This window comes from Aotus nancymaae, unplaced genomic scaffold (genome assembly GCF_030222135.1).
Source record: "Aotus nancymaae isolate 86718 unplaced genomic scaffold, 86718_ANA_hifiasm-v0.15.2.pri h1tg000022l_1, whole genome shotgun sequence".
Classification (NCBI taxonomy): Eukaryota; Metazoa; Chordata; class Mammalia; order Primates; family Aotidae; genus Aotus; species Aotus nancymaae.
This window is the reverse complement of record NW_026988435.1, coordinates 36,524,403-36,539,122: the sequence shown is the minus strand read 5'-3', so window position 1 is coordinate 36,539,122 and position 14,720 is coordinate 36,524,403. Positions and strand designations below refer to the sequence as shown.

At 43.7% G+C, this 14,720-nt stretch overlaps 1 protein-coding gene across 1 annotated transcript in view; it reads right to left on the bottom strand.

Annotated features, from left to right (window-relative positions):
- Positions 1 to 4,708: 4,708 nt before the first annotated feature.
- The window catches only part of IFNAR1 (interferon alpha and beta receptor subunit 1), a 37,431-nt gene continuing 27,419 nt past the window's right edge, over positions 4,709 to 14,720 (bottom strand). The window contains exon 11 of the mRNA XM_064380105.1: positions 4,709 to 14,673. Coding sequence (XP_064236175.1) covers positions 14,440 to 14,673 — 234 coding nt within the window. The 3' untranslated portion in view covers positions 4,709 to 14,439. The remainder of the gene's footprint in view (positions 14,674 to 14,720) is intronic.

Sequence of the window (14,720 nt, the reverse complement as noted above, 5' to 3'; positions counted from 1 at the left end):
GAGGCCAGTATGGCTTAAGTGTAGCAGGTAAGAAGGAAAAGGCAAGAGGTGAAGGTTGGAGAGGCAGGTAGAGGTCAGGCCGTGCCACTTGAGCAGCCTGTGGAATCATATTGAATAGCAGTGTTGTTACAGGCAGTTAGACAGGCATGAGTGGGGCAGGAGAGGGCTCTTTGTCAGCCCCACCAGGAATGTCAGGCAATCATCCAGTGATGTGTGTGCAGTTTGCCTCTCTAAAAATGATAATTTGGCAGCAGTAAATTTGGCACCAGGAAGAAACAATCTCCTGATGGTTCACAGCTGTCACACTAAAGTGTTAATTGAATGCAGCTGCCAGGGAGGAGCAACTCCCCAGGTAGATAAAAACTCTTGAGATTGGTTATCAGCTTCTAATAAAATCTCAAGGAATTGGGTGAGTGAGCCTGGGCATGAACATTAAGAGACAAAATGGCTGAGTATGACCTCCTGGGGGCACTCCACTGGAAAACAAAGAAAGCCTCAGATGGGCATGCGTTTGTTAAATATAGTGAATTCCAAGTTTCTCTTCAAAGTATCAGTATGTCAGTACATTCAGCTCTCTTACTCTTTAACTCTCCATTTTAAAATTTAACTTCCTGGTTCTCTGTGCCCCCTTGCCTCTATTTTCAGTAAACAACTTTCTTGCCAGTTCTAATCAGTAGTTCACATCTGTTCCCCTGGTCACCTGCTTCAACCTGAGTCACCCCTGGTCACCTGCTTTGGTATGAGTCACCCCTGGTCACCTGCTCTGACCTGTTCCATAACCATCCTTCTGGCCAAACTACCCACCCTGCCACTCTGGCTTGTACCCCTGCTCTCTTTAAAATAGCCAATCGGAATTAGCTTAGACTGTACAGTCCAACCCTAGCCAGTAGGGGAAGAACACAGCAGCAGGGGCTACTTGCATCAGGAATAAGAACCCCTTCCCCTCCCTTGTCCAGGTGTGTGCTTGCCATTGCTCCATCTGTGAGATGCACCCTTCTATAGAAGTAAATTGCCTTGCTGAGAGAATTTGTATTCGAGTGCTACTTCTTTTGCGGCATGGAAAATTTACATATAACACATACAACTTCCTAAACACACTACACATGCTCACCTCTCAAGCATAAGAAGGGCACTGCCTATGTGGACAGCCCACCCTAAGGGAAGAATGAGGAGAAAGGGGTGGAAGATACCAGAGGTGGGTCAGCCTATAAAGCCCTAGGTTTAGTCCAAGGTTAAACACTGAGCTTGTCCTTCAAGTCGCCCACTTGGGTCTCTTCCAAGTGTGCTTTCTTTCCTGTTTCAAAGTCTTTTTAAATAAACTTCCACTCCTGCTCTGAAACTTGCCTCAGTCTCTCTTTCTGCCTTATGACCCTCAGTCAAATTCTTTCTTCTGAAGAGGAAAGGATGGGAACACACAAGAATTTTGAAAAAAAAAATTCAAAAGAATTGAGGTTGCCGCAGACTCATACGGATTTGCTGCCAGTAACTTTTCTACTCCTTCTACCTACCTAGGAGGTATCTAAGAATACCTTCTACCTCTAACCGTTTAGCAAATCTACCCCTAACAGTTTAGCAAAAGAACATTCATCGGACATATTGAAGCCAGTGTGCTGGGTTACTTTCTACATTCAGAGAAGTGGCAAGTTAAGTGAGCTCTCTCCAACTCCACCATGCTTTCTCAGCCATGCTTAGACAAGATGGAGAGCAGTTCTTCTCAGCTGATCCCTCTGGAGAGTGTCTGAGCTACAGATGTGTGATTGGGAGGAAGAAATACCAGATGGTGAAATTAAGGACCTGACACATGTTCTTCCTCTATTAGAAAGCCATTCCATGTTCCTTCTGTCATGCATGCAGTCAAAAAGGTTATAAATATTGCAAAAAGTCTTAATATAACTGAACAGATTTTCAGTGAGTTGCAAGTAATTTTCAGTAACACAAAAGTTGTGCCTAAGATGAGTAAGATGTATGAAGATACTGACTGTTTTGCCCTTTGAATAAAATGTATGAAGATACTGTTTCATGGTTTGTAGAGGAGAAATTTGGGAGAGAATTTTAGAGTATACCTAACAGACTAATTTACCTATCATTTTGGGGAAAATTATATTCACTCTCTTGCATCTTCTAAAAGGGGTTAAGCATCACTTAATATGGACCCTGAGGTAACTAGTTGAATTAAGATGAAAGGAAAGCATTCTAGTTCAGTCCTTCCTACGTGAGTTAATTGAACTAAACATTTTACACAATGCTCTGTAGAAAGAGGAAAATGCATAGGCCATTTACAATAGGCTATTCATTGGGTATAGTGGACAAAGAAGGAAGTAGTGGCCAGGTGCAGTGGCTCACACCTGTAATCCCAGCACTTTGGGAGGCCGAGGCGGGTGGATCACCTGAGGTCAGGAGTTCGAGACCAGCCTGGCCAACATGGTGAAACCCGATCTCTACTAAAAATAGAAAAATTAGTCAGGCCTGATGGCAGGTGCCTGTAATCCCAGCTACTTGGGAGCCTAAGGCAGGAGAATTGCTTGAACCTGGGAGGCAGAGGTTGCAGTGAGCTGAGATTGCACCATTGCACTCCAACCTGGGTGACAAGAGCAAAACTCCATCTCAAAAAAAAAAAAAAAAAAAGGAAGTAGTGATACCAAACACTGTCTCTACACTCCACCCTAGCTATAAACTCCAGCTGGTGCCCTGAATGGTCTGGCCTCTCCCTGGGGGCAGATAGAGCAGGACACACTAAAGTATTAGTCATCTTTTTTGATCGTAGCTCTAACTGTTCTGTGCTGTCTTCAGCTGCTTGTTTGAGTGAGAGTAAGGAGAGGAATCACAGCTTAATGAGTCATCTCAGCCAACAGGCTGCACAGTGCAGTGATCATTCCCTGGGGCCAGGGCTGTCTCCTTGCAGGTTCATCTCAGCTCTGCAGCAAAGCCTACTTCTTCCTATGCCCTCCAAGGCTGTTACTAAAGATGTGGAGCTCCTTTTCAATGACTCAGTTACTACAAAGTCCTCCTCATTAAAAGGCAAAGGTGGTAGTGGTAGAGGATGAGACGTTGATCACCACCCGTGGAGGTCTGTCCTGTCTCTTCCACTCCTTCTACCTATCTAGAAGGTATCTAGGAATACCTTCTACCTCTAAAGTTTAGCAGAAGAACATTCATTCAGCATGTTGAAGTCAGTGTGCTGTGCTACTTTCTACATTCAGAGAAGTGGCAAGTTAAGTGAGCTCTCTCCAATTTCACCATGCAAAGTTGACCCTGCCTCAGCAACGGATGAACAAATGCACTCATGCACACCAGAATGAGTGAATCGACTGGGCTGGGGATGGTCATCAACTGCTTTCAGAGGGCGACTGCAGCTAACTGACCACCACTCCCTGTTCCTCCTCGAGTTTATTCAGTATAGATTTAATAACAGAGGTTCTAAGTCAACAAGCTTTTGGATAATTAACATGGTTAAAAGAGTGGTTTTACAATTGATAAAAGGCCTTGGTTCTGGGACCTAGAATAAACACCATTAATGGGTAATTCCCCTTCAACCTCCTACTGAGAGGACCATCCAGCACAAAGTTTACATGAGTAAACAAATTAGAGTAGGGACAAAGGAATGTGAGGTAAACAGACTTAACTGGGGAAGCTTTTATTATCTTTAGTCTTCACTCTATGACTTAATGTTCTAATGTAAGAACTGGCTGCCTTCAGCCTGTTCCGTAAGTTAATAAAAACCTTTCAGCCTTCCAAAAGGTTTGAGACTACAATTTTATAACTTCCCTAATATTTCCCTTAATATTTTACCACTTGTTATATAATCTGTTTGTGTAAGTTCATACTTGGCTCTGAGGCACTATTGTCTGTAAAAGGTATATGTGTCCTGCTAATGTTGTACAGGGGCTCTTGGGGCTCAGCTCAGGTCAACATGGCTTAACATGGCGGGTGCACTGGTGCCCAGAGAGAGAGAGCCAAAGCTGTTCATCTTGCAGATGGAAAGGAAGGATCCAGAACTCAGCTTGGCTTGCTCATGCCCAGAGACAGAGTTAACCCTGAAGACAAGGGAGAGCTGGCTGCAGAGCTGTGGTGGGGAGCTGCTGGCTCAATCCCCCGAGACAGTGTGGACAGTGTGAGAGTAAGCTGCTAATAAGAGCTGCTGCCAAACAAAATCATCTTTCAGCTGCCTACAGCCCCCTAAGTATTCTTTCTGTCTATCTATCCACTCCCCTCAGACTGCAGCATGGCTGGAGCTGAACCCTGGGATCTGACAACTGGCAAGGAGGATGGGATGAGGTGAGTGGGTCTTCAGCCCCTGAGGGCTCCTGAGTTGGCTTTGTGGCTGCAGTATGGGCTGGATGTGAGCCCTGGGTTCTGACACCAGGTAATGGGACATAAAACAGAGACCAGCTTAATATAATCTGTGTCAGTCATATGCAGCCAAAGATGTTAACTGTGTACTGTTACAATCAGAGATTCATCACAGTTGGATGAAAAAAAAGTAATTGCCAAATTGGTTCATTGTGTTAGACCAGGGACACTGAACTCAAAACAACCTTCACTCTAGCCAGGCTCATTCTGCTAGTTGCAAATTAATTTCAACAAACGAAACCACCAAGCCAACTAGAAATAGCAGAGAACTTCCTTAATCTGACAAAGAGCATGTACAAAAATCCCCACAGCTAACATCACAGTTAATAATGAAAGACTGCAAGATTTCTCCCCAATATCAGGAATAAGACACTTTATTCACTTCTGTTTAACATTGTATTGGAAGTTCTAACAGGAGCAATTAGGCTAGAAAAACCAAATAAAAGGCATTCAGATTGGAAAGGAAGAAGTAAAATGATCTCTATTTACAGTTAATATAATCTTATATATAGAAAATCTTAAGAAATACACAGACACACACACACACACACACACACACACACACACACACACACACACACATATATACACACACCCCCCAAACTATTAGAGCTAAGAAGTAAATTTAATAAAGTTTCAGGTTACAAAATAAATATACTTAAAATGTTTGTTTCTATACACTAGCAATGATCAATCTGAAAATGAAATTAACAATTTCATTTATAATAGTATCAAAAAGAATAAGATACTCAAGGATAAATTTAAACAAAGAAGTGCAGGGTGTCTACATTAAAATTAAACAAAATTGAAAGAAATCACAGAAGACCTAAATAAATAGAAAGATATTCCGTGTTCATGGATAGGAATACTTAAAATAGTCTGGTAATATTTGCCAAATTAATCTATAGATTCAATGCAATCCCTATCAAGCCCCAGTTGCCTTTTTTTTTTTTCACAGAAATTGACAATTTGATACTAAATTTATTTGTTGTTATTGGAGGTTGTCCTGTGCATTGTAGGATGTTTAGCAGCATCCCTAGACTTTCTGTTAAATACCAACTTTCATCAAACCTTGGGTAAAATGGGTTTGGGAAGCCAGCAAAAACCCTCAGGCAAAGAGCCAACAGGTGCTAGATTTAGAAGTTCCCTTGTCCTCAGAAATGTTAAATATCAAGGAGATATGAGGGGGCACCAAGAGCATCTGTTCACCACTGCACCACTCAGGGCCACGGTGTGTCATGTTAATTCACTCTATGTTGCAACTGATTTTTCCAGATGACAGCTGGTCACAATTCAAAAAGAATTAAAAAACCCCTTATGATAGAAGGACTTGTGGAAAAGCTACAGTCTCTGCTCCTGCACATGGTTGCAAATCCACAATATACAATTATCTTCTCCCTTCTCTCACACCCATTTAATCTTCCTCACTCTCAGCCAGCACTTTTGACCTGAGGTTTCTGCCTGGTGGGATAACACAGACCTTTGTCCCTGAGTGGTCTGGTTCCCCATCTCTCTGCCCTTGTCAATATCTGTCACTGTAATTGTCTATTCATAATCATCACTTGGTATGGAAGCACCAAGATGACGTGCCCAGTGAATTCCCAGGTTCCAGATCTGCTGCTTCCTGCCCCATTATGTAGCTGCATCACCTCAGAATAAATGGGGTGAGTTTCCCCTGTCTATATAGTACTGCCTTTCTCTGCCTGCTTATCTCTCAGTGGGGGTGGTGTTGGAACTGGGTAATGGGCAGAGGTTGTAAGAGTTTGGAGGGCTCAGAAGACAGGAAGACAAGAGAAAGTTTTGAACTTCCTAGAGACTGTTTAACTAATTGTGACCAAAATGCTGATAGAAATATGGACAGTGAAGGCCAGGCTGAGGAGGTCTCAGATGGAAATAAGAAACTAACTGGAAACTGGAGCAAAGGAGGTCACCGTTGTTTTGTCTTCACAAAGAATTCTGTGTATATGCCCTGGGAATTTGTGGAAGGTTGAACTTAAGAGTGATGACCCAGGGTATCTGGTGGAAGAAATTTCTAAGCAGTAAAGGTTCAAGAAGTAGTGTAGCTGCTTCTAACTGTATAATCAGATGTGGGAGCAAAGGAATGACTTAAAGTTATAACTTACATTTAAAAGGGAAGCAGAACATAAAAATGTGGAAAATTTGCAGCCTGGAGATACAGTAGAGAAGGAAAGAACATTTTTAGGAAAGAAATTCAAGTGGGCTGTGAGCAACTATTTGTTAGAGTGATTGGCATGACTAAAAGGGAGCCAAGTGCTAATATCCAGGATAATGGGGAAAAGTCACTGACGACATCCCATCACAGGTTCGGAGGCTTAGGAGGAAAGAATGGTCTTGCGGGCCAGGCCCGGGATGCCACTGCCCTGCACCACCCTGGGAGACTGCTCCTTGTGTCCCTGCTACTCCAGCTCTACCCCTTGCTCAAGGGGACCCAGTTTCTCTGGTCACCACTCTAGAGAGTGCAAGCTGCCATAAGCCTTGGTGGTTTCCATGTGGTGTTGAGCCTACAGGTGCAGAGAATGCAAGAGTGAAGGAGCCTTGATGTTTTTCACCTAGATTTCAGAGGATGTATGTATGGGAAAGCTGGGGTTTCCAGGCAGAAGTCTGCCACAGACATGAGTCCCTTACAGAGAGACTCTATGAGGGCAGTGCTGAGGGGAAGTGTGAGGTTGGAGCTCTTACACAGAGTCCCCACCAGGCCACTGCCTAGTGGAGCTGTAAGAGGGCCACCACCCTCCAGACCCCAGAATGGGAGCTCCACTGGCAGCTTGCACCCTGAGCCTGGAAAAGCCACAGGCTTTCAATTCCCATGAACAACTCACGAGAGCAGCCACGAAGTCTGCACCCTGCAAATCCACAAGGGCGGAGTTGCCCAAGGCCCTGGGAGCCCAGGATGTGGGACATGGAGTCAAAGATGATAAGCTTTCATGTTTGCCCTACTGGGTTTTGGACTTGTGTGGGGCATATTGCCCCTATCTTTTGGCTGATTTCTCCCTTTTGGAATGAAGTGTCTGTCCAATGCCCATATTCCCATTGTACCCTGGGAGTAAATGACTTCTTTTACCTTACAGGATCTTACGTAGAAGAAACTTGTCCTGAGTCTCAAATGAGACTTTGGATTTTTGATTGAGTGGATAAAGAATTAAAACTTTGGGGGACTACTGGGAGGGGATAATTGTATTTTGCAGTGAGAAGAACATAAGATTTGGGGATGTGTGTCCCCTCCAAATCTCATGTTGAAATGTAATTCCCAATGTTGGAGGTAAGGCCTGGTGGGAGGTATTTGGGTTGTGGGGGTGGATCCCTCGTGAGTGTTTAGCGCCATCCTTTTGCTAATGAGTTCTTGCTCTGGTGGTTTACGGAAAAGCTGGTTGTTTAGAGCCTGGCTCCCCCTCCCCTCTTTTGCTCCCTCTCTCACCATGTGATATGCTGCTCCTTTTTTTCTTCCACCATGATTGGAAGCTTCCTGAGGCCTCACCAGCAGATGCTGGCACCATACAACCTGTATAGCCTGCAGAACTGTGAGCCCATGTAAACTTTTTTAAAAAATAAATTATCCAGCCTCAGGTACTTCTTCATGGCAACACAGACAGACTAATACACTAGAGTTGCCAGATAAAATATAGGACATCTAGTTAAAAGTGCATTTCAGGTTTAAAAAATACTATTTCAGTATAAGTGTGCCTCATATTACATGGAACATAAGAGTAAAAAACTGTTAGTCTGAAATTAAAGATGTAGCACAAAGATGTCTTTTTTTTTTTTTTTTTCTGAGATGGAGTCTCACTCCTGTCACATAGGCTGGAGTGCAGTGGCGTGATCTTGGCTCACTGCAACCTCCACCTCCTGGATTCAAGTGATTCTCCTTCCTCAGCTTCCCTGGTATCTGGGACTACAGGCTTGTGCCACCACGCCTGGCTAATTTCTGTATTATCATTAGAGATGAGGTTTCACCATGTTGTCCAGGCTGGTCTCAAACTCCTGACCTCAGGTGGTCCACCCACCTTGGCCTCCCAAAGTGCTAGGATTACAGGCGTGAGCCACTGTGCCCGGCTCCCACCCCCGGCAACTTTTTTTTTTTTTTTTTTGAGACGGAGTCTCACTCTGTTTGCCCAGGCTGGAGTGCAGTGGTGCAATCTCGGCTCACTGCAACCTCTGCTCACCAGGTTCAAGCAATTCTCCTGTCTCAGCCTCCCAAGTAGCTGGGATTACAGGCATACACTACAACACCTGGCTAATTTTTTTTCGTATTTTTAGAGACGGGGTTTCACTATGTTGGCCAGGCTGGTCTCGAACTCCTGACCTCAGGTGATCCACTGCTGGGCCTCCTAAAGTGCTGGGATTACAGGTGTGAGCCACTGAGCCTGGCCCCACAAAGATGACTCCTATGCTTACGTGGTAGAAGTGATTTAGAAGATTTCAAAGATGGAATGATACTTTTATACTAAAAAATTTATAACCATCTCTCTATATAAAATGCCAGCATATTCAAAGCATTATACAGTAGGAAAAAATGGTATGTTTCATGCAATATTTGGGGCATGCTATCATTTACTTGAAAGTCAAACTTAATTCAAACGTTACCGGGTGTTCTGTATTTTTATTTGCCACACCCAGCAACCTTCAGCTACACGTTGCCCTCTTCGAGTTTCATGACATGGCCATTTAAGAATCAAATTGAATAGTAACCAATTGTCAGCCTAAACATGGTGACTTGTTGTCCCCTAGTGGTAAATCCAATCAATGTCTGTGCCTTTAATGTCCCCACTCAATCTGTTAAACACTTAGGTAATCAAGTGTCAGACACAAAGTTAAAAAATAGTCCTTGCTCTCACGGAGCGTGCCATATTCTAGGAGGAGACAAATGGTGTAAAATCTCTTTCCTAGGGAGCAGGTACAGGCACAGATGGGCACGATGATGCCTGCACGTTTGCAGTGGAGATCTTTTAGGAAGATTTCAGAGCGGATGATGTACTTTTATACTACATCATTAGAATCATCTCTTTCTCTAAGTACAATTCCAGAATATTAAAAGTATTACAAAATTTGGGAACAGACAACAAAGTACACAAAAAGCCTATTACCTATTTAAGGACTAAGTGTAGGGAAAACGACCCTTTTACTGGAAAGACCGGAAAACAGATTTTTCTTCTGAACTTCCCCTTAGCTTCTTTCTCTATGATGGATCCAGAAAATCTGGGAGGGAGACACAAGCGTGGTGAGTCACTGTGAGAAGTAACGTTTAATCTAGCTACTGAGTGGTATGATTTTTCAATTTCCTCCCTCATCCCAAGACCTAAAAAAAAAAAAAAAAAGTATCTGCTCTGGCAACATTTCCTTTTTTTTTTCTTTTGGGATGGAGTCTCACTCTGTCGCCCAGGCTGGAGTGCATTGGTGTGATCTCGGCTCACTGCAACCTCCATCTCCTGGGTTAAAGCGATTCTCCTGCCTTAGCCTTCTGAGTAGCTGGTATTACAGGCGCGCACTACCACACCCGGCTAATTTTACGTATTTTTAGCAAAGACGGGGTTTCACCATGCTGGCCAGCTGGAACTGCCAATGTTTTCTTCATCCTCATCACTGATCACTTCTTCACCCACAAAATGTCCTCTGCTAGAATATGAGTTCCCAAGTACAGACAGATCAAAGAAAGGGCGGAAACTCAGAAATCCTTTGTTATGACACACTATTGAATTCTCCTCTTTTGTTCCCCTCGGGTGAAGAAAAGGATTGCTATTTTTCCACCATTACCACACCACAAATGTCCACATAGATTTATGCTGCCCTCAAGAGTTGTCATCATCATCTTAGTCAAGAAAAAAGGTAGTGAGAAAAAACGGGAAGTTACTGGTATTTTGTCATTACTAAGTAACAGGGCATTAGGGATGATTTATTATTTGTGTCCTTGTCCACTGTAAAAAAGGGAAGCTTAAAAACACAAATGTGGAAGGTTCCCAGCCTGAATACAAACTGTATTCAATTTCCAAGTCAAATGTGTCCAGACAGCAGGAGACATCTACTGATCTGTGAGATTGAGGAGCCTCCTTGGAACGAACTAATTCTGACAGAAGGAGTACTTGTGAAGGGAAAACAGTTTAGTTCAAAAAGCAAGGCTATGCAACACCACAGCGAACTTTCATTTAATGAAGGCTGTGCTCCAGCCATGTCTCGAGAGTGGGAAGAAAAGGCAGCAAACGAGCTCTGTCTCCACCGGCTCTGGGGACAGTGACGGTTCAGTGACTCCTTCAGGATGCTCAACCCCAGGCCCAGGAACACAGCACAGGCCTCAGCCCTTCCACAATGAAGACTTCTTAAAGGCATCAGCTGCAGCATCTTTGTGCATAAAAATTCACTAAGTTCGAAAAAACCTCCAGACTTTTGGGCCCATTGCTTATTATATAAAATTGTTTCTAGCAGTCGGGTTTAAGACAAAACACAAGTGAAATAAAATGTACAAGGTTGTTTAATAGAAACACTGAAAACACAGCTGTGCCCTTTCACAATTCAGTAACACAAACAAACACTGCCACAAACACCCTCCGATTCACAGTTTAGATTTCACTCATTCAATAACTATTTTCTGAGTATCTTCATTACTGGGGATGCAGCAATGAACAACAAAGTCCCTGCTCTCATGGAGCCTCTGTTCTAGCAGTGGGGCAGGCAGACAGACATCAAACGAAACAAATACAGAACATGTCAGGTAGTCACTGGGCTCCTGCGCGGGGGAAGGAAAGCTTCTGCTCACCCCAGCCCCTTAAGAGCAATTTCAGGCTGCTGTAAATGTCACAGCCTCTTTTGGGGGAAGACACAAACTCTAAATTTTATATATAATAAAGCTGGGGTCTGGCCATGTTGCCCAGGTTGGTTGGTCTTGAACTCCTGGCCTGAAATGATCCTCCTGTCTTGGCCTCCCAAAGTACTGAGATGACAGGCATGAGCCACAGTGCCCAGCCCTAACTTATATTTTTAAAACTAACTTTTTTGTAAGTGGCAAATTTCTGGTTAGACGCTCAAAGTTCCTAATTCTGGGAAGCATTTCTAATTTTTAGTTACAAGCTATACTAATAAGGACTTTAAGTTCATACTAAAGGAGTAAGACCCACATCGTGTGGGTACATAAATGAATACATGTTTACAGGCCCATGTCGGAAGTTACACATGTGTATCATATGTCAATCTGTATTACACATTAATATAAAACTATTTCTGGCTCTAATGATACAAGTCTTTCATATAAATTCGTAGATTATATTTGGTCTAAGAACTAACTACCGATATGCTAGTTTTGAGACAGTTTACTGGTACCCCCCAAGTGCACGGTATTTCTAAGTAAACTTCTGTTCAGAAAAAATACTTGTCACTTAAGCATATGCTGATTAAGTGACATGGAAAACATAATTAAGAGTAGAGTAGAACTGCCTTTTTTTTTTTTCTGAGACTGAGTCTTGCTCTGTCACCCAGGCTGGAGTGCAGTGGCATGATCTCAGCTCACTGCAACCTCCGCCTCCCCGGTTCAAGCGATTCTCCTGCCTTGGCCTCCTGAGTAGCTGGGATTACAGGCACATGCCACCGTGCCCGGCTAATTTTTGTATTTTTAGTAGAGACAGGGTTTCACCATGTTGGTCAGGCTGCTCTAGAACTCCTGGCCTCATGCCTCCCAAAGTGCTGGGATTACAGGCGTGAGCCACTGCTCCTGGCCGGAACTGCCTTTTCAAGTCTGGTGCTCAGTGCTCGTTCACTGAAAACCAGATCGTCTCAAAACGTGAAGCCTTGTGCTCCTACTTCCTAGAGATCTAACAATTTCACTCGTGTCTTTTAACGTTAATTTCGGTATTTTCCCTTCTCCACATCCTGCAAAGGCATCGCTCCTTTTTAGGCTAACCAGTCTGAAGTGCGTTTTCCCACTGGAGAACACAGGGCTGGAAGTCCTGGACAGGATCCTTGAATTGGGTAGTCTGAGAAGCAATGGTGGCAGGGAGTCGTGATATGTTCCCAATCGCCTCTTCAAAGGGGCAAACTTCCAAAGTGACAGGGCTTTTACAAAGGTCAGGCCAACACAGCAGATGTACTTCAAGCCAAACGCCTCTGGTCAGAAAGATGAAAAGGTGTCACCGTGAGGTTCTCCAGCAGAGAGCTGTATCTCAGAGATTCCTGGGTCTCCTCAATGGCCCACTATGCTCTGCTTGAACCACTCCAGAAGCCAGGCGGCAGATCCGGGAACATGCATGGTGTGGCCTGCAGACTGGTGTATGTGCCCAGGATGTGCTGAGCTCACAGTCCTCCCTAAGGCAGCTGCCTTCAACTTTTTCTTCCACCAGGACAATCTGCTATCTGAGCAGAAATGACTACTGAAATCAGACTGGCCTTAGCAATGGCTGCTCCCCAGCACACTCTTAACTTTGTCTCCTTTCTCTTTCACCTGGTCCCTGCCAGACGGTGCTATGAGAACTCTGCCCTAGAGGCCACCAGAATTCCCAGACTTCCTGCCGATATCCACGGGTAATTCCCAGTAGCAAGTAATTTAAAAATAAGTTGTAAGTGCCTTTGGAAAGCATTATGTAATTTCTTAAATTAGGTTTTTCTTCCTAGTTACCTTTTTTCCCCTCAGTTCAATGATTTGTATTTTAAGGCCAAGCAGGCTGAGTAGAAGGGGTATCTGAATACTGCTAGGCAGTGCAGAGAAGCCAGCGTGGTATTGAAAGTGACACAGATGAGCCATAACAAGAGTGTGTGAATCACTGAGAGCTGAGGAGGCACGCGGGCTCCCGTGGAACAGCATTCTTCCTCTTGCACCAGAGCCAGCAACCTCTTTCCTGCGGAAGTCTTCCACTTCTGTGTCAGTCTCCCAGCACTGCCATTTTCTGGTCCTAAGACTTCTTGTATACACTGTCTCCTGGCATGGCATGTATGTTATAACATGTACACACTCTCAGACCTTAAAATATAACAATTATTTCTCTAATTAGTTACCTATTTTCTATGACCTCAGTGACTGCAAATTCCAGCCAGAAGCTATTGTTCTGGTAAGTTTTGAATCGGAAGTGTTAATGAATAGTAAAAGATTGCCTGGCTTTAATCCTAAACCATGTAAGGGTAGATACTGTGATGTGGAAACCAACGTTCTCGGGATAAATAAACAGAAGTCTCTGAACGTTTTTAGGGAGCATCTTTCTGGCATCTGCAGCTGCTTTCTAGGGTAAGCTACTTTCCAGAAAATCAAGTGATAATGTGTTCAGAGTTTCCTAGATAAAATTCCTAAGGGCCTACCCTCAGTGTTAAAAGAAAAGACCAGATGTTTGAAATCTCTCCTAAGGAAGAATGAAATAGAATGCTAGGAATGCCAGCAGACAGGTGGGACACATACAGTGGGCAGCAGCACCGGTGATGGACAGGAACACAGCTGCCAACCTTAGCCACAGTGCACGGCTAGCTCAGTGGCACTTGGGCTGGCAGGAGGGAGACGGGTGGCCATCGTTTTGATCTGACTCATCTCATCCAATGCAAGTCCAGTGACAGGCTTTTTCAAGATTTTACACATGGAAAAGAATGTAGGAAACGTTTGTCTCAACTCTTGTAATTTCTCTTTTTCTTCCTTTTTTTTTTTGAGAGGGAGTCTCACTCTGTCGCCCAGGCTGGAGTGCAGTGGCATAATCTTGGCTCACTGCAACCTCCACCTCCCAGTTCCAAGAGATTCTCCTGTCACAGCCTCCCCGGTAGCTGGGATTACAGGCATGCACCATCACACCCGGCTAATTTTTGTGTTTTTAGTAGAGACGGGGTTTCACCATGTTGGCCAGGCTGGTCTTGAACTCCTGACCGCAGATGATCTGCCCGCCTCAGCCTCCCAAAGTGCTGGGATTACAGGCATGAGCCACTGCGCCTGGCATAATTTCATTTTTAAATAGTTAAGTGCTTACCTGTATGTTTAGGATCTATAACTGAAGATGTTTTTTCTTTCCCCAAACAAGCAAATGTCCCCTCTTTGCAGTGACTGAGAGGAAGGCAAGGAGCTCAGGCTCCCAGTGTGACTCCTGCAGAAAAACCTTATGCTTTAGAGTTCACTTCTGCTCATACAAAGTCCTGCTGTAGTTCTTCACTTGTTTTACTTTCACTTTCATCTTCATTAGAATAATTTCCTGAATCCTGGCAGTTTTGGGAACTGTATTTTTTATGATCTTCATCAGTTTGATTAATTTCTTCTACTGTAGCAATTGTGCTTATATTTTCAATTATAAAACATTTTTCAATTTGTTCTTCAGAAGTTGAAAGCAGAAGATTCTTCAATGGCTGTTCAGAGAAATACTAATTTAAAAAAAGGGAAAGAACAGAAATCAATTATTTAGAATAAT